The 27851-nt window shown below is 43.9% G+C and overlaps 1 protein-coding gene across 6 annotated transcripts in view; it reads right to left on the bottom strand.

Moving 5' to 3' along the window:
* LOC141740893 (SAM and SH3 domain-containing protein 1-like) overlaps positions 1-27851 on the bottom strand; it is a 569515-nt gene that overhangs the window by 111785 nt on the left and 429879 nt on the right. For 3 of the 6 annotated variants that reach the window (XM_074580365.1, XM_074580369.1, XM_074580371.1), the window contains exon 1: positions 13991-14128. The exons of the other annotated variants lie outside the window; for them this stretch is intronic. In XM_074580365.1, coding sequence (XP_074436466.1) covers positions 13991-14092 — 102 coding nt within the window. In that variant the 5' untranslated portion in view covers positions 14093-14128. Of the gene's footprint in view, positions 1-13990; positions 14129-27851 lie in introns of those variants that run through there. 6 annotated transcript variants of the gene reach the window in all.

The following is a 27851-nucleotide window of genomic DNA, read 5'->3' as shown; positions in this document are numbered from 1 at the left end:
CTGCATTTACACAGCAAGAGCTACAGGGCAGCACCGCGCCTTTATTCATGCAGCACCCAGCCTAGCAATGAGCATCCTGACATTTAGAAATGCTACTACAAAGTTGGATATGACAATAAGCACAATTACTTATTCCTCCATGTGCTATTTAAGAGGCTTACTTTCAAGAGACAGGCACTGTCCTGCCATCCATATGAAGGCTTTGGAAAGGGGCAAAGGAATCTTAGAGTATTTGCCTTCACCCCAAAAATCCAGTTTCACAAAGCATGAAAAAAATACCATTCTGCACGCCAAGGTGCAATAAGGTCTCCCCTCTGTTTTGGGAGTAGATAGGGATAGATAGGGAAATTAGTCGTCCTGGTTGCCATGCCCAGCAGTACAAGACCAGCCCTTGACTTACGGCTGTGAGCGCAGAGGCCAGCCTAGCTGTCAGCTGTGGCAACGTTGTCAGCAGAACATCAACATTTAAACTGCTTTCTCAAACTCTGCTATTCTGGTTTTTTTTTTTTTCCTGCTAGAAACTCAGCAGCTTGCAGCCAGGAGGATACACCCAACACTTCTGCGTACCCAGGGACTAACCTTGCCTTCACTCCTCCCGCTTCCTGACAGGCCGTCTTTTACCAGGAAAGGAAACAACCGTAATTGAGGATGGCAGCAATCCATGTTTCCCCACGTAATCTTAGCAGCAGAAGAAATGGTTTCCTGTAGCTCCCGTAAGCAAGCTGCACCCAGGCCCCCCAACCCGCCTGCCCGTGCTCCCCCCACAAACCCTCGCTTCTGCAGGGATCAGGTGCCCACCATCAGCACAGGCGCAGGAGGGTTCCCACTCTTTGGTGGCATTCATAAACTAGCTTAAATAGAGACCCCACGTTCACACAAATAATGTAAAACCAAAAAGACTGACTCTGCCCTGAAGCACTTCAGTGACGCCTCAGCTTTTGACTGTAGCAGAGGGACGGCACTAACACGGACTCTCAACCACTGCAGGTAGCGTACAGACGAACTAAATATAAAGCTGCTTGTACAAAACTTCATGGCACTGGGCTCAGGTTTTTTATCGCCTTAACTAAGCATCTTGAAGTCTCTTTGGAGAGTGTTTTATTTAGGAGCAGTAATACACAGTTATCAGGGGGTTTCAGTTCATTTAATTAAGCTGAATATAATTACACTCCAGTGGGTCTTAAAAATGCAAGAATCTATTTAAATATTATTTAGATGCGTATCTTTTAACTACCACAGACTGCACAGGGCTTCATGTTTATATCAATTAGGGATATCAACCTAGCAATAAGAACTCTATCTCTTGCCAGCTTATAATCCATTCTACTCTGGGATCTCATATTTTATTTGCTCATTTCCCTTTATCTGTGTACAGTGAAGATGGGCTTTTTGTGTTCTTATGTGCTCATATTGCTTCATCCTTGCCAAAGCGCTTCCAAATTAGGCTAAATAGGCCTCTCACCCAAACAAAAGAGAAATATTTCTGCTTACCTACAGAGCAAATCCTACAGAGTCTGGGCTTGAATAACTGTGTGGTTGCCACTTCTCCCAGGTGTTTCAAACATATTTCTCTGAAGGGGCAACACACAATTTACTACCTACAGGAGCCCCCCAACAAGGAGGACGCTACGTGCTTGTTTCAAGGAAGTGCTTAAGCCCGTGGGTGCTGTCAGTCCAGCGGCTCTGCCCACTGATAATAGATTTTGCTTTTACTGGAGACTGAATGCGTTACTCAAGCATTGCACATCACAGAGATGCACCTCGAACTGAAGCATGAAACAATCTGAAGAGTCCCACAGGACTAGAGAGATCACAAAAAGCAGAAGCTGGCAGAACCCCGGTGTCAGTAAAGCTCGCAAAAAATTGAGTGTCTCTACAAAACCCAGCAGCTGGTTCTGACCGACCCAAGGCCCTGAACCACAGGTTGAAAGACAGCAAGTGTAGATAAAGACACTTGGACTTGGGGGGTAAGCAAAATTCTCACTTGAGCAACCTCTCTATGCATAGCAACTTGACATCAAACGGAGAGCATCCTGCTAACTAACCATTTGTCAGGAGAGTTGTCATGCCAAAGAAAAACATCTCACCTACTTGTAAAAGCAACTGTAACACAAGAAGAAAGTCTCAGATGGAAGGAGTCTCCTCACAGACTCTGCTTCTGAGATGAAACAAGAGACTGCAGTCTCGGGGAACACCAAACCACGAACACAGCAAGAGCGGCAGGACAACCTACGTTGGAACCAGGATACATCTGAAGTGCCACAAAAACAGCAGGGAGCTCCCTGAGCAAAAGGAAGATGTTACACCACTTTTCACAGTATGCACCATTATCAGTTTCAAAGGATGTACAGTAAATAAGCAGCCTCATGCATAAAGAATCAGGACTTGAAGGGAAACAGAGATTTTGCTGTATGACTATCTCAGGGAGAATCACATGTTTTCAGGTGTGGGTAACTCTTCAAAGCTTGAGAGGTACAACCCAAAATGCAAAGGCCGGTTTAGAATGAGTTATGTGTGAACAGGGAGTCTGGGCATTAGACTGTCTCTAGCAAAATAGTAAATCATACTCTCATCCTCAGCCTGTTTTAGGTAACCAGCCCTCTGCTACAAATTACCCATTCAAAGCATCTACTGGCAATACCTGAATGGCATAATTTTACATGACTCATACGCACATGAACAATTACCCACCTATAGCCTATATTTGTCTTTAAGCAAAAACAAAATAAGGTGCAACCAAGGAGACATGAAGGCTTACTTTGTCCTCTGATAATCCCTAACTCAGCACCTGAAGTGAGCCCTGTCATTTCTGAATCAGGCTTAAATCTCCATTATTTACTTCCCACGTGCTCCCTGCCCGTCCGCACCATTCAGCCACCTCCTCTGGGCCCCCCTGAAGCCAGCCTGCGTGCTGACCTTCCCCTGCCAAAGTCCCAGTGCACGCTCCAGCCATTTCCTGACATGAAGGCAGCAATTCTTCCTTTTCACATGATCCTCCTAAATCCCTCTTCCTAACAGTTGCAAGTTACTCTTCTCAGCTGGGACTTTCTTTTCACTTTTCCAGCCACAGCAAAACAATTCTGGATACTGAGTCACTGCACCTCCATCCCTTGTCATCCTCTGTTTCCTCTTTATATGAGGGGTATTTTCCCAAGAGAGGCATGAGTCTGAAGAAAAAAAAAAAACCAAAAACAAAACACACAACTTTTTTTTTTTAAATTCTTTTAATATTGCTCAAACTCACACAGATCTACCTAAGAAAGGCAGAAGGGCCAGAGAGGAGCTAACACACTTTGTTAGCTCCCTCCCCTCTCTTTTTCATGGCAGTTCGAAAAATAAATAACTATCTGTAAGCACTTTGCAGTAGTTGTAATTAGGTTTGGCAGATGAAAAAAATGAAAATTTGTACAATATTTGAGACGTATTTGTACGTATTTGAGACAAGGATTAAAAAGCACAAGTAACTTGGCAGATTACTTGAAGAAAGTATTGCTCCATCAGAGAGAAAAAGCAACGTTGTGAACACCCACTTCTTTCTTTTTTTCCCCAACTTCAGTAATTAAGAACTCAACCGCCACACTGACCAAACCCTATAAGACTCGTCATGAGTAGGTTTGTAACAAGGGTATGCAGAAGCATCCCTTTCCATTCCTGTTTATGCATGAACACACACCATATGCAGCATGAAGCAACTCTTCATCATCACGCCAATATTTTGATTAAGTCCTTGACCTTATGTTCTCTGGCAGCTTCCTGAGTTTAGATAGCTATCAGGCAAAGCTTGGGTTTTACAAATTTTATCCATCTGCACATATATACTCACTCCCGGATGCAAAATCTAAACAATACATTGCTGGATCTAGGCTGAGCAAAAAACAATATACCTCACTGAGCCAACACGTCCCACTACCCCTTTAATTTGGTACACAACAGAACATACCACCACAGTGGAGAGGGATCACACAGGATTAGACTCCATTTCAGGCCTCATTGCAAAACACTCAGAATAAAGTAGCAGCAGTTAACACGGAAAACATAATTTTTAAGGACTGACAACTGTTTTGTACTACGTATGTGAGTAGTCTCCACTGATGAAACAAGAAATAAAATAGTCCTTTCCCCCAAGCCTCTTCAAACAATGAGAAAGACACATCATCATAAAATAAAATGGAAAATATGCACCTTCAACGTTTATTTGTATAGTGCATAGCAAGCAAGGTAGGAACCTCCACAAACAAGCTGGAACTCTGACAGAAATTCAGGTAATTAAGAAGAGACACCAGAGATTGCCCTTTTCCTCTATAAGGAAAGCCTCAGAGAAACTTTAAAGAAGTACGGTATGTAAAAACACAGAGAAAAACGTCCAAAGAATTTGCCATGTACAGAGATTCACGATATGCCCTGCCAGCAGGAAATCTGCCTTTACTCAGCCCTTTTTCTCCAGTGAAATGCAAACAGACAGACCTAAGGAAACGCATCCAGTGGGGCAAGAAAGGTTTCTACCTGCTACTGCAGCCACACCAGTGCTCCAGCCGCACAGGGACGTCAGTGCCTGCGCACCTTCATTGTGGTACCTGCAGTCACCTCTGCTGTCAATATTTCTCAAGGGATATAAGCAGCCTGCTCTTACTTCCACCAAAATCAGTAGCAAGTCACAAGTGACCTCAGGTAATGCAGGAACACAAACAGCTTCTGTGGTGGAGACCCCCCACACACACACTGCGCTTGCTGTCCTGAAAAAAAAAAACAGCATTTTACATGCCAGAGGTACAGCAAAACCAAATACCTGTTCTGAAACTAATCAGTCCTCAGTCTGACATGAAGCACCATGTAAATCCAACAAAGGAAAAGTCAGAAACCAGTCAACTGTGCTTAGTAATACAGGCACCAGCATCCCTGCTCCACTGCCCATCAACTCCCATATTTCTTGGTAACCCCAATATGACAGTTGACCACAAGCTTTCAGTTGCTGGCTTGACTAGAAATTTCCTCACCTCACCAGTTTTTTTGGTTTTGAAATACAGTATCTTTATTAGCCCCCTAATAAAATGTTGCACACGGAAAACTGTTCTCCCCAACTTCTGTATAAAACATGACATATTCCCAAATGCACTCTGAAGCATCGAGTTTTTGAAGCGTAACCCTATCTTGAAGACAGAAATTTGAAGACAGAAGCCACGACTGATATACTATGTGCAGTCTGCCCCTGCCTTTTCCCATTTTACAATGATAATTTATGAATTCTAAGGTGGGAAAGCAGCCTAATAACAGAGTGGAAATCACAACCTACCAAGTTGTGGTGCATATTATCCATGAATACAAATACACTTACGTGTAAAACAGGATTTTTCTACTTTTCATCCTCACAGAGCATACATTTCAGCTTAAATGCAAAGCGCTTATCGTCAGCTTTCCGAGGTACCGCACTAAGCCGGACAACCACTGAAAGCTCCAAAACTCACAAGTATTAAAAATTATTCTGTATAACTGAAGGCTACATTTAAGTCTATGCCATGATATTGATAACCATATGAAATATGCCTAACAGGGATGGTGAAAAGAGATGAGCCTCAATTTAGCAGTAGAAAATAAGTATCTTCAATTTGCATTCCATCCCTAGGATTGCACTAGAAATTTCTGGTGCAAAAACCCCATTCAGCTGAGTTGGAATACACAGGAAGCTCGTGCTGGAAGACTGTAACTGCAAAAATGGAAAAGGATGAATGTGTTTCCAAACTGTAACAGATACAGATAAACAGAGAGATAATAAACATAGATAGAACGCAAACATCTCCCCAGTTGTAAGTGCATAAAAAACACAGATTCTACAGCAATGACATACCACTTCTAGAGGTATATTATATTATGACCGGTAAGATATTATTCTGGCAAGCAAAATACCTTAAAAGCCTAAAATGCCTTTTTTCCTGAAGCGCAATGTAATGCTAGGAAAATGGCCATAGCATGTGTTTTCACCCAAGCTCCAACTGTAGATGTACAGTCACTGAAAGAACTTTTAACAGTGCCACCTTCATGCAATGAGCTCTCACGATAAGTGCTCTCTCAATTCCATTTTTATCCCTTCCATCGAGTTAGACCAGGGTTACAGTCAAGCGGAGAGCGAGCTCTGCACAGCAGGGCCAGCTTGGTGCTGGCACAGAAAGGACCAGGAGGCTCAACTCATCTGAACTTGTGAAGGAATGACAAGTCGCTTCTTCCTTTCTTGTTGGAAACCTATGGGCCACACACTGCTCCAGTATAAATAAACTCTGTGCCTTAGGCTCAGGAAGGTTTTACGTAAACGGGGCAGAAATTAGACCCTTTATCTTTTGTTCTTTTCTTCATCTTTTGTTTCCATCATACCCATCAACACTGCACAAAGCATCTTCAGTTGCAAGCGAGAGTGTTAGGAGCATCCCACAATCAAGACATTGCTCATATACTCTCGATTTAATACTGTAACAAGCATGGCACTGTTTTCACTACCATGTACCGACTCTCGTCATGCTCGCTGCAAAGCTTTCAAAGTACTGCTTTTTTATTAATTTATTATTTTATTAAGTAGTTACCCAATCTCATTGACACACACACACTCCCACACACAGAGAATATACTAAAGGTGGAGAACACTGCCACATAAAATTTTAGTATGCTGTTACTGAAGAGCAAAAAGCATTGTATATCATTGTAAATACAATGACAATAATGAAACAGAAAAGCGTGTATTTATATTCCTGATAATATTTATATTCCTGATATTACGACACTTGTGAGTTTGTGTAAATACGTGTGTTTACCCATGCACATAAGAACGACCATATTTTTCCCATCTGGAGGCCTGACCATGTAAACTGATCTCAAGAGCATATCCTTGTGTTCACGCAGGGACACAGGAAAGTCAAATCAGCAAAATCTAATGGGCTTGTAGCACAGCAGACCTGCAACAGCACTTCAACCAGATCGCACTCAGGTCGTGACACAGATATTAGGAACCAGTTCTCCAATTTATCATATGACTTCCCATAAAAAAGCCTGAACATGTTTTTTATAAGCTGTTGTTGTATTATATTCTTAAGCTTGTCCATCTAATTTTCTGGTTATACCCTGCTTAAAACTGTTTTCCAGACAGGTTATACAATTCCCACTCTCAATTTCAAACTCTTCATAGGAAACATGCCTCTAAAATTAGTACGTAGCTCAAAAATGCTTATCCAGGTGTCATAAAAACTTAAACCATTAAGTACTTTATTATAGTAATCTTAGTTCTAATAAAAACAGCAGATTATAACTTTGTGCTTCAAAACATGGCAGCAGACAAGAAAGGTCTGCTGTTACCGTAAGCCAGGAAAAGTGCTCCCCTCACCTCAAGAAGATCAAAGGAGAGCTGGCGTGCCCACACCTGACTCACACCACAGCTCTGGCACTGCGGTGGGGGCAGCTCCTTTTATTTTTAGAGTAGTTATTTTCCATAATGGAAATCTGTGTTGTGAACTCCTGGGTTTCAATGTGTTTCAGTGAACTGTGTTCTATTTTTTTCCCTGCCAATGGGAAAGTTGTCTTTCGATGACAGGGAGAAATAAAAGCCCTCCATATCTCTTTATCTAATCACACAATACACGTCGACTGTATATGCTTTTATAGTAGAAACTGAATTTTTACAGACTTGCACATATTAAACCCAGTTCCTGCTTTTTGTTCATTTCCTCACAAAACAACTGGGAATCCAAATTCTTGCAAAGACACCTCAGCATTCCTGCAGTCACAACAAACACCCTCCTCCTCCTTCTTCCACCACCAATAATGGCAACATATGAAGCAGCAGGTTCATTATCCATTGCCTGCATCACGCAATCGCAAAGAGGAAAATTATTAACAGCACTTTATGCTAAAACGGGTATTGTGACAAATCACTTTGCTAGGTCAATACAAAGTAATTCTTATTCATCCTGTATTACCAAACCTCCAAAAGCCCAAGCACAAGTGTGCTCTACGACCATTTACACAGGGATGATGGTGTAAGTGGAAGAGGAGAAAGTCTGTGCTGCTGCATGAAGGAAAAGCTACAACCAGAGACTCCAAGTGACAGAGGGTGACCCGGGAAGGCACCGGCAGCAGGGCTGGGCACACCGGCATCCGCTCCTCCACTCTACCACCTCTGGAGGAAGAAAAGTCCTGAGGGAGTCGAGCCCAGGGCCAGAGCTGGAACAGTTCAACTGGGGTCCGGAAGGAGAAGAAAGTCCTTTCTCCCCTCCAACACACACTCCTCTGCCCTGGGCACTGCCCGTTTCATCCATCCCTCGGCCCTGCGCCATGTCCAGCAGTGACCCCGCTCTGCTCATGCTTAACTCCTCTGCTCCTCTGTTTGCACAGCATCTCATGCAATCAGGACTAATTGACATCGATTTCTAGACAGCATCAGACTAAGTTAGATTAATCATTATCTAGTTCCATAAAGTGTTGTTCGCCCTGAGATACACTAAAAATACAAGTTTTTCACCTGACTACAGAAAATTGTAACCAGCGCACGTAGCATAATACATTGCAGCCCATATAAAAAAATTCCTGAGTGCTAATTGTCACGCGTGTGCAACATTTTTGTTTTCCAAACCAATTTACACATTTTCCTTCTGTTTAGGCAATGCCATTTTTTCATATCGACAAAAGGAAGGAGGCATCATTACGGGAAAATTCTGTCAATCTGGTATTCCACTGCTCTTAACAGACAGCTAGCGCTTGGTTGATTGACTTTCAAAACATTAAAAAAAGAGAGGAAGAAGCATTTCCAAATATTGATAGTGGAGCCAGAATTCACAGCAAATCAGCAACACTCTGGAAAACAGAATTTATCACCAAGATTCCAGTTTACCTTAAGTTTATAGTTATTCTCTAATAAACAACAGATCATAGCAGACAAAGAACAGGTATATAAAAAAAATCTTTCCTGCATCTTCCTCTGTAATTCAAAGGCCAGGGAAACCCAGAGTTTGCTTTCAAAGAAAGAACAAAGACGGCACCAGAACCAAAACCCCTTATCATTCCTGACTGTGTAGGGTCTTGTGGAGACTGCACTGTCTGATGGAGACATCTGTGTTATGTGACCTGACATGAGAGAAAAAGCCTAGACCAAAGGTTATCTCTATGAGCTGTCTTTCTTCATAAAAGGATTAGCATTGCTAGGTGTAACACTGCATGGAGATGAGAGGGGAAGGAGATGCAACTGGTTAAGTTTAAAATATAAAATCAAATGCAGCACCTAAACTGACAGTCACTCTCTGTTTTGATTTCTTTATTTGAAAGCAAAATATACTCCATGGTTTTGCAAAACAGAGAAGACAATACGTGCTAGTTTGAAAAGCAGAGGCCAGGCCAGCTGGGTTAATCCTTACTGTTGCATCTAGGATATGCTTTAAATGCGCCCTCCAAAGCAGAAGTCAGAATAAAAATGTTTTGAATCAGAACGTCCTGAAGTCCTTTTTGAGCTAATTATACAGCACCACAGCCATTTTGCAGACACAGCAATGAAAATCAGAAAAAAATAATTAGTATATTGAATTTTCAAAAGCGCGTTCTACCTGGAGCAACTACTCTGTTGTCTGCGCTTTTCCATAGAGCCGAGCGCCGATAGCTTCAGCTGGACTGGCCTCTTGGTGCCAAGAGAGATGGGAGAAAGAGAGTCACCTGAATGAGATGCTGGGAGGGTGATGGAGTAGAGATTTCTACAGGAGGTCATGGGGAACTAATAACGATTTAAGGAAGAGCAATCCTGGGAGAAATCTGCAGCTGGTGTGAGCTGCCACAACTCCTCCTGGCAGCCCTCCAACTGCTTCTATCAGTTGGGGATCTACTTCCCCGATCTCTACAGATATCCAGGCTCCCTGGCTTAATATCAAATTCCTCTCCCCAAAGTATGCTAGCCAGTATGTAATTACACGTTATCACAGTAGTATTATCAGCTGGCATCTTTCTCTCTTTCGGTTTGTTTCTTTATGACTTTGATAAGAAATTCAAATAGTCACCGAAACATGGTGAGCATGATAGATTATATATGTAAATATTAGGGCTCCCAGCACAAACCCAAGGGAGCTTTATTGTCCTCAAAATACTCTGTTCTCTTCAGCTAACAGCAGATGGTGGGAAAGCACTGGTTTGCTCTTAGCATAACTGCAAAATACTATCAAAAAATAAAGAATTTTAATTTTTTTTTAGCTCTCATAATTGATTCAATAGTTTAAAACAAGAAAATAGCTATCAACTTGCAATAAAAAGCTGGGAAGACTTCTCATTTCACTCCATCTCTTGCAAGTTCCTCTGAATCTTTTGCATTTTGGCCCTTGAAGACAAAAGCTCCTCGCACAAATAGACATCCTCTTCAGTGAAATCCCTGCACTATCAAAACTGATCAGAGTTTTGACAGTGATTTCATTAACGTCAGGATTTGACCCAGACACCTGTTCCAGCTATAGTATGCAAGAAGGAAGATCATCCCATTAACAAGACAAACATCGGAGTCTTCCCCATACTAAGGTCAATAACCCATGTTTTGAAAGCACATCTTTAAAAGAATAAAGTTCAAGATTTTCCCTTCATATTAGGATTTGTTCTCAGATCTGACCACACACAGGCCTCCAGACTCTTAGCAACAAAGTTTGCTATCACCACTACTACTGCAATCTCTCTCCAAAACCTTAATACACTTCCACCATCCATTGTTGCTTTGAGACATTGCAAATGATAATTAACCAGTATGTTCCAACATGGGCTTGCTACAGACTAAGGAAAAGCTTTTAAGTATAATTATGTTACCTAGTGAGCTCCATTAACAGCACAAATAGCTTTGAGGCGCTTATGCCACAGCTGCAACTATGGAATATTTCATTAGAATAAGTGCAAAAGGGAAAAGTTGCATTTGCTTCAGCAAAATCCCAGTACAGCTGCAAGTACGCTCAATATTTGTCAAGTATAGAGAGAGTTATTATGTGACTTCAAAGTCCATAAAATATGCTGCTTACAAGCAGCACCTGAAAAGTATTTGCTTCTCCTTTGGACTTGGGAGCTGCCATCACAGGTTCCTGTTAATGAGGTCCTATTTTAAGGAACCTAACTAAATGCACAAAAGCAATGAAACATATTTATCCGCTGAGTGAGAGGGGCTCAACTTGTACTGAAAGTAACTGCAGTACTGAATCTACCACCTGGGCTGACTTGCATGGCCTTTCCCCCTAAACCCGCACCTAGAGGAGACACCATCATGGCCACCACCATGCCCCCACAAGGCTTCCGGCAAGGCCAATGGGAGGAAGACAACACCTTCCCCCTCCCTCCTCCCTACTGCAGTAACTCCTCAGTATGAGCATGACAGAATCAGACATTTCATCATTTTTACAAAGAACAACTTTTCACCATAACGACAGCAAAGCGGTGGAACAGGCCGCACAGAGAAGTTGTGCGGTTTCTGTCCCTGGAGGTTTTCGAGACCTGACTGGATAAAGCCCCAAGCAACCTCACCCGGCCTCACAGCTCTCCCTGCTTCAGCTCAAGGTCAGGCTAGATGCCACCTGAGGTCCTTTGTAACCTGCATCATCCTATGATCATTGCTTAGGAATGTAATTTTCTCTCCCTCATTCGATCAACAAACTTTTGATGATCACCTTCTTCCTCTCATACTAGTTTTCCCCTCCGAAGATCCTGGCTCTTCTCTCCTACTATTGCATTCCTTTGGAAGCTTTCAAGCTGTTGCAGGGACAACCTACCAGCATATCACTGTACCAGCCTCTTGGTTCATAGAGCTGCTCCCACTGAATCCCTCCAGTGTCTACCTCTGCCCTCCCTAAACATTTTGCATCATGAATTACTGTAAATCCCAGGAATTTAAGACCCATACTCTCACTTAATTGACAATATGAAAGACATAAGCCAGCTCTGCAGGCAACTATCATGGCCTCATGGACCATGAGGAACCATCTACAGACTTCCATTTGAAAACCACTGTCTAGTTTACTGTTTGCCTTTTGCAACAGAGGTTTGAAAAGCACAAAGCTCTATGTACCGAAGAGACAATCAGTGAAAAAGGCACTGGAGCTACCTCATCCTTAACTTAATACAAGGACAGAGCACTAAGTAAGTGTTCATAGTAAGACATATTTTGCAGCCACAAAGACTAGAAACTCTAAAAGCCTTAAGTCTGAAGAAAGTGGACAGCTTGCAGTGAGAAGAGCTTCTGTCTTCCCTCAGATACGTTATCGTTTGAGACCCACAAGGGTATCTTTTCATGTTTGTAATTGTGTTGCAACACAAAACACTGATGTAAGGAGAGGTAAAAGTGCCAGGTGATGTTTGTAACCGATACAAACCAGCAGCTCCACAGTTACAAGATGATTCCTTCCTGTAACTCTAAGAGAAGTTGTGCTTTAACTTAGTTTTATTAGAAGACAAATAATAATTAAAGAGCTCTGTTTTCCCAGGAAGGAAACTAGCTTGTACAGCCAGAAGAACTCTGTTCAAATTATTAGTTGTGTGAGAATCAGATCTTTTTCTGCACTGAGCTCCAGCACGCTAGGCTGTTCGTCTGGCCTCCTCCAACACTCCTTCCCAGGCATCCAATAGCACTTTGCTCTTACTAAATGCAGTACTGAGACCTGCCAGAAAAAGAGAGAAAGAGGCTGTTCATAAAGTACCAACTGTGTGCTCCCTACAAACTGGCAGAACTGACTCTGCTTGCATTCTTAGATTAAAATCGTTAACAGTGAAAGAGTGTACACAGCCGGGTGCTATTAAAGTGAATGTCATGTCAATGGAGAATTTCTATGAAGAAAAGGAATGAGACGGGGCTTTTTAATCTTACTTTGAATATTAACAATAAAGCCCATGATGCTAATTAAATCCTCTGTTCTATTCTATAACATTTGTGAATTAGATCCTACGGGTTTATCGTTTGTTACATGCCGCAGTAGTTTTCCAAAAGGTATTTCTCATAATATTCTTTAATGTCTGTCGGTCAAATGTTAACAACAAAAATTAATATGTATCAAGCCTATTCATTTGCTTTTAAAGTGAATAAACAGGCACTCCACTGTTGATTACCACATTCCTGTATCACTGGAAAACTGCCAGCTCCGGTATGTATATAACATTAGTATTTGTTTTTTTGCTGAGTGGCAGTCCTCTGCAGTAATTACCGTCTTGCACCTAAAGTAAATATTATTCTCTCGTTGCAAGTAGAAATAAAGAGTTGACTCTTCCTGTATTTTTACTGTTTTGCCATCCAGCCCGTCCTGTCGGTACGCTGCGTGCCCACTAAACGTAATTCCTTGAGCCCTTGTTACTGGGGCCATCGCTTTTGTTTGCGACCAGTGAATTACGAGGATTAGTCCCTCCTCAGAAGATCATCAGCCCAGAAACTCCACGGGCCCTCACCGAGCAACTCGTTTGCCCCCCCCCCCGAAAAAAAAACCCAACCGGGAATAAGAGCTCCCACACCGGCACCCGGGACACCCCCACAGGGTCCCACGGGCCGCCCGCGCCCCGCGGCAGCGACCCCACGCCGAGAACACGTGCGTGGAATGCAAAAGCGGCGACAAAACCGGCCTTTCGCCCAAAATTTAACCGAACCCGGCGGCATGCCGGCGCAACAGGAAACAAAGCGCCCACGGACCGGCCCACAGCCGCGCCGCCGGGCGTGTAAACAGGCGCGGGGGCCGGTCGGCTCCAGTAAACAGCCGCAGCCCGGATCTCCAGACACCTCTCCCGCCGTGACAGCCGACGGGAGGTCACGGAGAGCTCGCCGCGGAGCCGTGGCTAGAGCCCTCAGCGATACAACGCGTGGATGAAGTTTTCCTGGGACGCCCCGTCCCGCACACCCCTCTCCACCTCGGCCACGCTCCACAGCAGGTGCCGGCCGGGGGGGACCCACCGTCCCGTCCCGGGCTCCGCCGCCCGCCCCGTCCCGTGGCCAGCTCCCCCCCGATCCCGGCGCCGCCCCGGCCCCACTCACCAGGATGCCCATCACGTCGGCCCACAGCTGGGCGAACGCCTCCGACGTGCCGCTCTCCGCCGGGGTAGCGGCGGCGGGGCCGCCCGCCTGCTCCCCCTCCATGCCCCGGCCCGGCCGCCGGATCAGCTCCGGCTCCCCGCCACCGCCGGCCCGCCCCGCCCCGCCATGCCTCCCCCCGCCCCGCGCCCGGCCCGGCCCGCCCCGGGACACCGCGGCCCGGCCCCGCCGCCCCTCAAACTTTCGTCCCAGCCACAGGCCGGCCGGCGCTGCCACTCCGGCGCGGCGGGGGCGCCCACCCGGCGGCAAAGCCCCTCCTCTGCCCCCCCACCCCCCAACCCGCCGCCGGACGTCCCGGCACCCCCCGCCCGCCCGTGGGCTCGCCCGGCGCACGTGGCCGCCCCAGCGCCGCCTCGGCGGGGTCCCGGCCCCGGCTCCCGGGGAGGGGGCGGCCACTGGGGCCGGGGCAGGGCGGCTGCCGGGGGAGGGCTCGTTGCTGACCAGGCTCCCCCCCCAGCCAGTACCGGCGCCTCACCTGACCATCGGGAGCTGCGGCGGCAGAAGTCAACGGCGTTCCCTTGACGCTGCGGGAAGGCTGGCTGGGAAGCGGCCGGCAAGGGAAGAGGCGCCCGGTTAATACCCATTTTTAGTTTAAGTAGCGGTACCGCGCCGTTCTGCCCCTGAGGAGAGCTCTGCCACCGATCGCCTCGTAGAAGGCAAAGCTCTCCTTGGGGAGGGACTGGGGAAACACTGCCTCCATCAATACCTCCTGCTTCCTATTACTGCCCCCTTTCCCCTCAATTATAACGAAATTAAGTAATCAGTAATTACAGACAGCAGTAGGGATGCGCTTACATCCTTCTTAGGAAACAGCTGAGTGCACACAGGACAGCACTTGTTGGGGAAGGCACGTTAAATGGCGGTGGGCAAACCCCACAGCCCTTGGATGGCCAGGGCGGCGGAGGCCTGCAGGAGCTGGGCGGGAGGGTGACCCCAGGGCTGCCCACCACCCCACACCTCGCTCCCAGCCTCTGCTGGGACCAGCAACAAGGAAATCCTCCACTCTTAGTGCTCATCCCTATTGCTTTGAAATGGTTAGATGCATCTTGCAAAGCTACCGTTTCAAGCTGTTGTTTATTGGAAGCACCTGTCTGCGCAGGGGGGGTTAAAAAAGTGATGTATTTCATGGACATGCAGCTGTCGTGCATTGGCCAAGCCCTTCAAGAGCTCACATCTTCAAGCAAATAGTAGCTTCTCCAGCATCCCACCAGCCCCGCTGGCTGCCAGGCTGGATGTTACGTGCCCTGCACCACCCAAACACAACCCAGGGCCTAGCCTGCTACATGTGCACCCCACCTGCCCCCAGGCTCCCTGTTCAGCCCCGGTGTCTCCCAGCACCAGGCTCCCCCCAGCCCTGTGGCTGGCCCCACAGCTGACACAGCTCGCACCCACTGCACGGCACCAGCAGCCGAGCAACAAATGACACCATTTGCCAGCAGGGCTAAAAATAGTTTCTGGAGAAGGCATAAAGTAGAAGTGGGGTGACTACGTGCTCCTCATCTCCTCTCCATGTTCCCAGCAATGCTCTTTTTCTGTCCTCAAAGCTAAGACTGATTATTTTACTTTGTAGGCTGGCACCAGAGAGAAAAGCTGGTCAAAACGCTTCCTTTCTCAGCAACTGGTACACAAAGAAAGGGATGTGACTTTTCTAAGCGCTGTGTTACTGCAGCTTTTGCTGGAGTGGCAAATAGCACACACAGAACAGAGAAAAGGAGGTGGGGGGGGGCACAGGTAGAAAAACTAAAAGAAAACTATGCTGAGAGAAAGTGGTAAAGAAACCACTGATCATGTGGAAATACGCACATTTTTATTGACCCTTCTTTAGGGTGCACATCATGCACCTATGTAATTCATCATATTATTGACTAGTAATGAGATATAATGAAAGGCCTAAATGGGGTATAAAATCTCTACTAATTGACCTTTAAATGTATGCGACTATAAGCTATGAAGTATGAGGATAAAGGCGTGCCAGTGAAGTCTCTCAGTGCTCTGAGATGGCTTGCATAACTCAAAACTGGTTTAATTAGTCAGGGGTAATTTACTTAGTGACCCTCTGAAATCCATGTTGAACCTCTTACAATAGTAATGTCAACCTGCTTTCAAAATATCTGAACGAGGCACACTGTTGATCTCAGGATTTAAATATTCTGGGCTCCTCTTGTGCACGCTGTCCTCTGTACTTTTATTTTTTTTTAACAGTTTGGAGGCATGTTTAAAAAAAAACCCAAAACCAAAACCCAACAACTGCAGCACAAAGTCTAAAAAACCCTCATTGTTCTGACTCAGGCAGCAATAGATTAAGATCAAGTAGGTGCAAGGGGCAGCGCTCCCACTTGCCTGCCCCTCCCTGCCCATGGAGGTCATTGCTTCCGGGCAGTGATGACTACACTACTTACAAGAAGCAGGTCCTGACTATTTGCACTTTTCAGCAGTGCAGTGCAGGTAACAGAAACTAGATTATAAATTGTGGTGGTCCAAGAGATGCTTCCTGAACCATTATGTCACCGCCTTCTGTGCAGGCAACAGTTTTCATCAGAGGAACGTGACGCATGGCTGAGGCAGTGTTCCCCTCAGCCGGTTGACTTTAATTTATCTGAGCCACAGAGCAGCCTTTGATTTTTAAAAAAAGGAGATAAGGAAAAAAAGATCTTGCAAAATCACTTGACTCCAGGAACAGTTGCTCTAAGCAGCAAATCAACACGAGAGAATAGCAACAAATCCATGGCAGTTTACAATAGCTACCATCTTGTATGGTCTTGCAATTATAATATCCATTCATCTTCAGCCGGTCACAAGATGCCCTTTTCCCAAGACATTCAATGACTATGACATGCTAAAATATTCCCAGCTCTCCTTCCCTCAGATAGACCCCCTCTCCTTCTAGATATCACAGGGTTCCTCTATTTTAATGATGCCAATGTCCTGCAGTAATAAGTCCCAGGGGCATTTTACAGAAAACACCTGCAACAAGAGTATGTGAGTTTTAGAACAAGCAGAAACTCAGGCCTTACAAGGGTTTTGAAGCCCAACTATAACCGCAGTATTTGGTTTTTGTTACAACTGCTACTACAGAATTACAAATTCATTGAAATTTAGCATGTTAGAATACAGATTTTCTTTGCATTTTTATCTGTAGTTGTCTAGAAAATAACTCAAGTATCCACAAAAGACCACGTTCTAGAAGCATGTTGTACTGGACCTCTGTACACTACTGGTAAGAAATAAATCCTGTCAATTTTCTGAGATTTTTGGGACATCTCACAGGACCTCTGACCAGGCGCTTAACATTTGGAAGTCTTGGAAAAGGGCTGTTGTGGGCAGCACTAGGCAGTGGGGCAGCGATACTGATACCGTTCCCCAGTGTGTCGCACCCGCAGTACGTGGGATCATGGTTGCTCTCACATGCACTCTGGGTGGACAGTCCTTCCACAGAGCAGCTACAAAGCTCCCCACGGTTGTTCTCCTGCAAATCTCTCCACAGGAGAGGGAAACGATCAACATGTATGTGGTGAATCTAGTTTCGTCCAGTTACAGCAGATGCAGCGTGCATGTGAGTGCATCCTCCTATCGCACCATCAGCTACATGTGGGCGTGCAGTTAATAAGTTTCCTACATCTACACACCAGGCAGGATTAACCAACTTGGGGAGTACTCTTCTGTATTCAAGAGAGACGGATTTTCTTCTAGAGGGATACTCAGAGCAGGATCCTAGCTCCAGGTTAAGGTGGCCGTAGAGAAGCTCATCTTTCTCCTTTCTTTACTGAGGGTTTAGGGAGATCGCCTTCACCAGGCCAAACTCTTTCTCTGTGAAAAGCACAAACCTCAAATGCAAACCTCTGAGTCATTAAGACAAAAGATTACAATCTTTCTGTCCCAAATAATTGTGTATCATCTCACCACAGTGGCACACAAAAGTGACACAATGGTTTCAACAAAGCATTTGATAGTGAAAAATTGAAATATTAATCAAAATGAACCGGAAAAGCCAATGCGCACCATCAGAACCAGACTACCACAACTGCTGGCAACCACGTAAAAGGCATTTAATCCAAGAAATCTATACCACAAACAACCCCAAGCACTTTGATATAAATTTTAAACTACATGCAAGAGGCTGGGAGAGATGAGGTTGCCTTGGAAAGTGGATCGTGCCCCACAGTGTAATGGACACCAAACTTCACGGGTTCCTGGCAGATGACCTGAGGGAAATGGCTTCCTGCTCAGAGGCCTGGCAATTAACTCTGCATGCGTGAACAAAACACATGAGGTTTCTCAACATCACGAACACCACCCTGCCCAGTAGATCAAGTTTAAATCAGAACATCAAAGCTTCAGAGAAACACATAAGCAAGCCATTGTATGCACAGAGGGTGCAAGGGAAGGGAGAAATAAAAATTCCAGCTAGCTCCTACAGGTGACCTGCAAAAGCACTAAAACTCTTAACACAAGCAAATTACAATGCAACACGTTATTAGCAGCGATTGTATCTCCTTTCAGCTCTCTCCCTCTCTTCCCTCGGTGGAGGTCATCAAATTGAAAGGTGCAGAGTTTCACATCACAGCCTTTGTTTGGAACTGCAGCCCTCACTGGTTGCAGGCTCCATCCCATTACCTTATCACAATCCATCTTGGAATAATTTTATCTCATTGTCCTCACTACATTTTTTTGAAAGTCTTCTAAAACATCGTTTCTTCGAATGCTCACCTATTACTTAATTTTTAAAGTATTTTCCTTAAGAATTATTTAAGTATGATTATTATTTCTGGTAGTGGGTTCCCTCGGAGTGCGGTACTTTGCATCACCTGTATCAGCCAAAGAAGCTGGCAGCTGCTCTCTGTCAGGAAGCAGACATGCTAGCAGCCACCCCAGAAAGCCTCTCATGTGGGGCAGGATGGGGACCCACACACCCAACCCATTAGCCATTCTGCCAAAAAGGCTGTCCTCCTGTCTCAGACACTCTTAGTACATACAGGCATAAACTATACAAGAGCACTAGATCCATCATGTGCATTTGCACATCAGACTGAAATGACCAAGTTTCAGCATCCTCTGCCAGTTAGTTAGATAACTACAGAAAATATTCCTGATTTTAAAAGCAGTGTAAACAATACTTATCCAGTGGCTTTAAAATAGACAGTATTTAGACCAAATACTCTCTGCTGTACATTCAGAAATCATTATTTATTCTTTTAGAGGCTTAGCTGTCAGCTCCCAGTCTTATTGCCAGCCTTGTGGCTAGAGTACCACACCACAGCAGGAGCAGTACACTAATATGCCCAACACGAACCAGATGGAGTTAAGTCTGTTAAATTCTATCAGTAGAAAGCAGTTAGGAACAATGAATTGCTTTATTCTGATAAAAGTCTGAAGTCTACACATTACACCCTATCCATCACTCCCCTATATATCAGTAGCCTACTAGATTAAAAAATAAGGAGGGAGAGACACATGCCCAGGAAAATCATTCCAGTAGTGTTAACGCTTCAGGCTAGCACCACGCTCGGTAGACACACAAACACTGTTAAGCTCGGCCCGCTTCAGTTAAAACACAGTGGCTGTGACTTCGCATGACAGATCGTATAAGGAGAAGAAATATAAACGAAGCAAGGATCACAGCCCTTCTGGAAGGATACCTTTTGAGTCATAAGGAGAAAGGAACAGTTTGCATCCTCCCTTCCTGCCCGCAGATGCGCTCCACAAAGGCCTCTCGTATCCTGCCCAGTTTCCCTCCCCGCCATGGAGCACAGCAATACCTTTCTTAACTGTGAGGCAGCAGCGCCGGCTCAGCCAGCCGAGGGGCTCTGGGAGCCGGAGTGTGATCAGCAAGGAGCACACTTTCCCAGGGACACCACAGCCATGATCCTGCTTAGGTACGCAGCACGCCACTCCAAAACCACCTGCAGATCATGGACTCCATCTGCCTCCTGCAATGTCAGGCACTGTCTGGACAATTTCCAAAATTTTCTAAGACTCTTGCTTCTCCATGTTACTTATTTCTGCCTTCTCCACCCAAACTCAGCATCCCCTCTTCTCTAGCTGCATGGCAAAGCCAGCTTTGATACTTTGTTGTTTCCTGTCAACATTTAAATAGTTAGCAATCATTTTCCAGTACCTGAAGGGGCCCTACAAGAAAGATGGGGAGGGACTTTTCATCAGGGAGCCATCATGTGGCTGCCCCATCCCTGGAAGTGTTCAAGGCCAGGCTGGATGGGGCTTTGAGCAGCCTGGTCTAGTGGGAGGTGTCCCTGCCCATGGCAGGGGGGTTGTAACTAGATGATCTTTAATCTTCTATGATTTTCTATTAGTTTTCTGCAGCGCTTTTTACAAAATGTTTTATAAACCTTGATTAATTTTTCAGACAGGAGTTCAGTGTCCTTTGAGACGTCTAGGGGAAGTCTCTACACTGTCATTCACAGGAGCTTGCTAAACTTCTTATATTCTTCTCATAAGCATCTGCTAAAAAGGAGGCATACAAACCTTTTTTTGTAAATCCACAGAGACAGAACTATTTAGCTCAATGTCCTCTGGCTGCTCTTATCCCAAATAATTTTAGAACTGGGAAAGTGGAAGAGGAGAAAAAGCAAGCCTCAGAACTGGGAATAGACTTTCAGCCTCTCCTTTTTCCAAACGCGGTGTCCTTTGATTCCTTTGTTGAAACTCTTTAGTGAATTACTAACGAAAAGGAGTCTGATGATCTCATCCCAAAACGCATCATAAAACCAGCCAAGAATAAGGTACAACTTAGTAGCGTGTGAGAGCTGAGTATTTCAGAGATGCTCAGCGCTGATGTAAATATCACACCAAGTTGGCTGCTGTAAGGCGGGAGGAGCACCTAGAGAGATGGCCAAGCTCACACAATGACTGTTTTATTACAGCTCACTTTGCGACCAGCTCAAGTTTTTGAAATAAGAATGGATACACCTCAGAGAAGATGTTTATTGCATCTCCCTTTGAAAGGGAAAATATCTTTCCTAAAAGCAATACTTTCCGGAAAAGGAAACCCAAGAGCTTACACAAATACCTTTGTAAAAGCAACCAATTATGAAATGAAAATGTAGATCTCAAAAAAAAAAGTTATCTTCTTGTTATCAAGAGAGACAAAAATTTACACAGCTTCCCTTAGCAAAATATTACAGCAAAGTACACGTGACACAAACATGCCAATGGTAGAGACTTGCAAGAAAACAGAAGAGGAAGAGCTGCTTAGCTTTTCTTACAGAACAGACCACTTCCACCCAAAAGTCACCTCCCCTACACTCCACGTAACACCTGCTCCCAATTTACCAATTAAATATTGTCCTAAAACATAACAGAATACAAATTATTTCCTCAACTGTTTCTTTAAAAGTTAACACACCACCATTGTGAACAAGCAGCAAGCAGACATGACCAAAGCCCAATTTTCAGTCCTACAAGGAGTCAGTACTGAACTCAGACTTGGCACTTTTTAAGCCTGTGTCCCAAGTCACATAGATATATTATTAGTGAAGGAGTAGGTGGGCCTACTTAATGCAGAAACCAACCAACCAAATGATGATCTCAGCTAGCCACAGGTGAAGATAATAGACCAGATGTGACCATTTGATGTTTGCTTACAGATGAGCAAAGATCAGCCTAGGGTCAGTTCTCCCTACTGCAGCCACTTGGGAAGAACGTACTAGCTTCAAGCTCTTCTTTCAGATCAGTTTCTACTGGGATAACTCCTGCTCAGTCGCCAGAGCTTTTCCTCTCGCCTCCATCCCTGGAAACAGCTCCCATCAGCGGGATCTGATGGATGCAGAGCACTCAGTCTTCTCTCACTTTTCAAACAGCTACCCTACCTTTCCTTTTAAATGCTTCCTGCCCATTCCCTCCAGTACCAGATCAGCCCAAAACACAGGTGTTCTCCCCATCTCGGAGTCGCACCCCTGGATTAACTGACCCGTGCACCACCCAACAAGCCCAGACGTGTACATTAAGAGATAATTTATGGAAAAACAAACAGCAGTTGACTAGCAAGCAGTAGGCAAGCTGTTGTGTTACACGTGGTGTTGCAATTTCTGCTGTAATGATAAGTGTTCAAAACTCACAGATGTCAGGCACCTGAAAATTACACTTGTGTTTAAATATAATGGAATTTTTAAAGTAAGACTTTTGGAGTGCTTCAGCTTCAATTGTCTGAGTCATCAGGGTGCGCTTAGGTCACATTTTCATACTTTTGTTGGAAAATAAAAGCTAGAATTTACATTTCCATTATTAAAAAAAACAGCAGCAAACTGAGATTTTTACATCACTTGGCTCCAGGTGGCAGGATGTTAAATAAATCATCAAGCCAGTGATGAAATCATGAGCATTCACAAGACTCTGTCAATGTAGTCAAGATGATAAGTATTCGTTTCATCTGTGGCTGTAAACACAGGCATGAGCTTGATTCACAGAGCCTGTGCTCTTCTGGAGAAGCTTTACTCTTCACTACCTTGCAAGCTGTGCAATCATTCAAGACTTTCTTTCTCAACTCAGAGTTTCAAATTGCCATGGAAAAATATATTAAAACCTGCTCTACGCTCACTAACAAGAGTTAACAAGGAAGTGGAGAATCATATCCGATCTGTACATTTCATTTTGCCTATATTGTTAATGACATGTTTCACTTCATAAAACTTCATTAAGTAACAGAGAAAGGAGAGAAACATCTCTCTGCAGCCAGGCACACCCGAAGCCTTGGAACGGTGCATTTTACATCCATAAATTCATTGAAGGGGCACGAGACACTTATTACTTCTGTAACACAGCGAGGAGGGGGAGTAATTCCAAAGAGCAGCTGCTTCCAGTTAGGGCAACTCAACTGGAAAGCAGAAGTGCCTGTCAAACTAATTAAAGCGAGGAGAAGCCCTCTATCTGAAACTCCAGCTTTTAAGCACTAGCCAACCCATTCCCAAAATGTAATTAAAAAAAAAAAAAAAAGCAAGCAAGAAAGACAAGTGAAAACAGGCTTAAGCATTGCTGAAAACATACCTCCAAGCTATTCTCTCAATAAATATTTTGGGAAGTTTGTGAACAGAAGGATTATTGTGACTGCGGTGGTGTGAGTGGGAGGAATTTACCCTCCACAACTCAACCAACTGCATCGATGATGATACAACAGCCCTCGAGGGCAATGAGCTAACTGCATTGGCTCCACATTGATCAATTTTTACAAGGAAGTATACGTAGAGTAGGCTGGTATCTCTAGTTCTCAGAAAAATGAATCTTCATTTGCCAGGATTTAATAATTAGGCAATTCTGTTTGAAGATGGCCAAATACACTTCTTCAGTACAATGTGTATCCTATAGCAACATAAGCCTAACAAAAAGTAATTGAGATTTGGGTTTTTGAAAGTTACTAATACACTTGATCCCAGAAGTGCCTCACACGTTCCTTTTGACTTCTGTGGGAAGATGTGATTTATGAGAACAAATTCAAACAAACAACTGTTGCTTGGCTAGATGAAGGTTAAAGGAACTGGAAAGGATGCAGTGATTATCTGAAAGCACGAAGGGTGTGTAAACACCAAGGGGAAAGTCAGATTGCTAAAGAAAGCTCAAGAGGGTGTAACTCGGGGCAATGAGATAAATTGATGTGTTTTTAAGCCCTGAAATATTGGCTACTAAAACGATGACATTATTTGTATATACAAAAGAAGTTCTGGTCATTTCAGAAGTCATAGCTATTTGTCATTGAGACAAAATATGTGAAAGTGGACTAAAAGGAACGAAATAAATTTGCTGTATTGGTGAGGGGAATATAAGAAATAGCAGCAGTAACTCTGTATCTTGGGGGCAAGCCAGGTGACCTTCTGGAGTCACTTTATATTATCTGCCATCTCCACCATTTAGGAAGCAGCAGCAGGGGCAGGCGGTCAGCTCACAAGGCTCTGGGCTAGATACAATCAATGACTTAATTTCACATGCGTTGCATGGGTGTATTTAATGGATAATTCTAAGGGGTATGCTACCTGGGCAATTGCCTAAGAATTCTGGAAAGCCCATGTGGCCCTTAGGTTCCCCAGGATTACACATGTGGCATTTAGGGAATACGTAAGCATGTGGTAAGATGCCAGCAAGGTATTGGGCCTCATTTAGACTATTTTCATTACTCACCAACTTTCAGTTTTTTTATAGAGAAATTTAAAACTCCCGGAGAGAAAAAAATCATTATTATACTTATTGTTTATTGTTATTTACTTACTATATTTGTATATGTAAACTGCATGAGCAGATACAGCCAAGAAAAGACTGCATTTTGACTTGCCAAAAAGACAAATTCCTTACCTCTTAAAAGCATTCTCCGAATGTCGTGATACCTTTTTATTTCCTAGCATTTTCCAGGTAGCATTATACTAACAGACACGGACTACTTATGTTGAAAAGGAAATACAATTGTTTTGTTGGGTAGTTAAAGAAGTTTTCAATGTATCAAACATGATTTAAACTTACGCCTTCTATTGCCTATACTTGCCCAGTTATTGTTCACGTTTGTCTGCAACCAGAAGGGAATTCAAAGAACCTAGTTATTCACAGCACCTCCAAACATGCACAATATTATCCCGATCTCTAACAAGTTCAAATGAATCCAAAGATTTTGGCAAGGGAGAAACAGTTTTAAAATATTTTAGCACCTACTATTTCCCAAAGAAGTGTGCACATATATATAGGTAACAGAGGTTAAATAGCTGAACTGTTTTTATATGGATGTATGAGAAACAACTGTAACAGGCTCTGCATATGACGGACGATTCCTGTCCGTGTCAAAGGGCTGAACAGTTTTAGAGGCTACTTAGTGTGCCTGGTGGTTTCAAATAGGCTTAACCTGTTCACGTTCATCCAAGAATGCCCAGGCTTGGCTTTGAGATGCAAAGATTTTGGCAGTGATAATGACTGCTGCCTCCATCTCTTGTTCTCACTCCTCCACCGTGGTAATTACAAATGAGGACTCCTGAAGAGGAGAGTTCAAGAAGGCGAAGGGAAGGCAAGCGCAGGGCTGGAAAGATACACAGACGAGTTATATAACGTTTCTTTTTCCACCTTATTATCCTGTAAGAGTTTAAAACAGCCAAATGGATTTGTCAAGAATTAATTGTGTCAAATCAATCTAATTTCCTTCCTTGGAGGATAATTGGCACTGGATAAGAAGTAGCAGCAGATGGAATACGTATTGAATTTAATAAGGTTTCTACCTTCTTCAACACAGTCAGCTGATACCATTATGAAGTGGTACACAACTGGTTGAAAAAAACACTTTCAGAGATTAGTTTTCAGTGGTTGGCGGACAAAGTGAAAGAATATATTGAGTGGGGTTTTGCAGGGATCTGTTCTTCAATATTTTAATTAACAGCTTGGCTAGTAGACTAGAGAATATGCTCACTAATTTTATAGATGACAGAAAGCTCAGAGAGCTTGAAAATGACTACTGATCATGAATCAAACAAGTCATCTTGTGGCAGAGTCTCATAATAGGTCATACCCGGTAGAGCCAGTAGGTTACACAATCACATGCAAGACATGTAGCAAGCTATATGCTGCTCTCCAAGCCCAAGCCCTCAGCTGGATTACTGGGTTGTGTTTTGACACAGGGTGCCCTAGACCTCAAGACAGACATGGACTAAGGGGAGAAAATGAAGAAGACAACTCCATGAATGAGATGTTTACGAGCAGAGACTGAAAGGATGAGGATGCCTTAGTAAGACAAAAGAAGATATCCAGAGAATAGGATAATAGTTTTCAAATACGTAAAAGCTTTGCTTCACTAAGAAAAATAAACTTCTCTATCTGCTGGGGATAGGGCAAGAACGAACAGGTTTAATTGCAGCAGGGGTGATGTTCAGTTAAACACTAGAAAAAGCTTTCTAACTGCAAGGTTTGTAAAAGTGGTGGAATCGATTGCCTGGAGTCAGTGTGGTGCCTTCATCACTGTCTAACCTGTTCTTGAGAGTCTCCCAACATCCCATTATTTTGGTACAACTGATTCTGCTCTGCGGCTTGGGGTTGGCTAAATAACCTCTTAAGATTCTTCCCGGTCTTTTTTTTTTTTTTTTAATACTTTTTTGTGTTTTAATTCTTTAAAACCAGAGCGTGAAAGCTCTACGTACAGCAGCCAGCATTTATTCAAAAGGCTATCCGAAAGGCATTCACGCCAAAGGGCCAACATACAATGCCACAAGTTAGAAGTAGAACTTATGGGTATCAAGGATGCCACAAAACACATTGAAATGCCTTATATGCCACTGCCACAGAAACAACTATTGACACAACTATTGAACTGGAGAATTTTTACACAGGTTATTTGTAAATCCTGTGATTTTGACAGTGACCTGAAGATCTCACCCAGAGTTTACTACCACCTGGCCTGCTTTTAAGATTAGCATTTGCACGAGATGTTTGAGTGGCTGTGGCAGCATGTAACTGATATGGCTGAGGATGGCAGTTGCCAGAGGGACAGGCCGCTGCACAAGGAAGCCAAGAATCTCAAACTCAATACGCTTCATAAGAATAATCCTAAAAATTACAGCTGCTCAACGGCAAGGGGTTTATTAGTTCATTTATACTCCAACTGAAATGCACTAAATATTTGTTTGGGTATTTCTGCCCCTCTTGGTCATATCCAATGACAATCATCATAAAATACAGTCAAACTACCTTTCCAAAAGTGAAATTATTGCCTGCTTTCTTCAAAGAAGCAGCTTCTGGGGAAGCGTATGTGTCTATTGGGATTTAAGTGCTGGAAGCACATTGCAAATGTGGTTTTCTTGTGTAAACCAGACCTGCCAAGGAATGTACAACCTTTAGCAGAAGTTACATTCAAAACAGTTATTCTGTGTTTTTCATCTGAGACACATGTATGTGCAAGAACTGGGCACGATGGTGGCATGCCAAGATTATCAGAAATGCTTGGGACAGCTATGTTCTTCTCTGAGACCTTCACAGGCACCTTTTGGAAATCAGACCCTCGCTGTGTCTGGAATCCTAAAACTGGACATTTGCAAAATCCCTCCTTTGGGACCCTGAAAGGGGGAGGAGGCATGGAGAGACGTGTACTTTCACACATCCTCAGAGACAGCATTTCAAAGACATCTTCATGTATTCTACACATACTCAATTACGTATGTGATTATGTGATTGAACAGACAGACAACACTGCTATTTACATTAACATGTATGCACACAATAACTTCTGTGGCTGCAGATACACATAATACGATGTATGGTAGCCAAGTCGACAGCAAGTGACCAACCAGCCAAAATGGCAAATACAGCAGCAAGAAATCATTTCCCTGGGTTATGAACTCCCAAGAGGCTTCACAGGCCGGTTAGCAAGTTATTGCTTTCCCTCTTCACCCAGCAGTAAGAGAGTTAAGCAAGTTGCTGCTGAGGAAAAAGTGCTCTCAAAGACTCCACAGCCCACACTTTCCGAGGCAGGATGCATGGAGAGAGTTAGTAAGGTTCTGTCAATTAGATACAATGCTAAAATGGCATCCCATCTGCTCTACAAATGTCAAAGAGCTTCATGGCACCTGTCTGGAAGGAAAAAAAAAAGAGCAAGGGTTTACCACAGGTTTGGACACTCCTGTGAAACAAAGGACTTTTTGTACTAGTGCTTTCCGCTGCAGAAGTCCTTTGGAAAAGTTTGGAATATTTTTTGGAATATTTTTAGTGTTTTATATCAGAGGGTGAAATATACATACCCTTTCCACACTAAATGCCTCGCCACAAAAGTCAGAGTGAGGTTTGTTGTAACTTTGAAGGTGCAATAACTGTAGCTAAAGACTCCACTGGTAGGAAAACA

Source organism: Larus michahellis, chromosome 3, assembly GCF_964199755.1.
Source record: "Larus michahellis chromosome 3, bLarMic1.1, whole genome shotgun sequence".
NCBI lineage: Eukaryota > Metazoa > Chordata > Aves > Charadriiformes > Laridae > Larus > Larus michahellis.
This window is presented reverse-complemented; position numbering and strand designations above follow the sequence as displayed.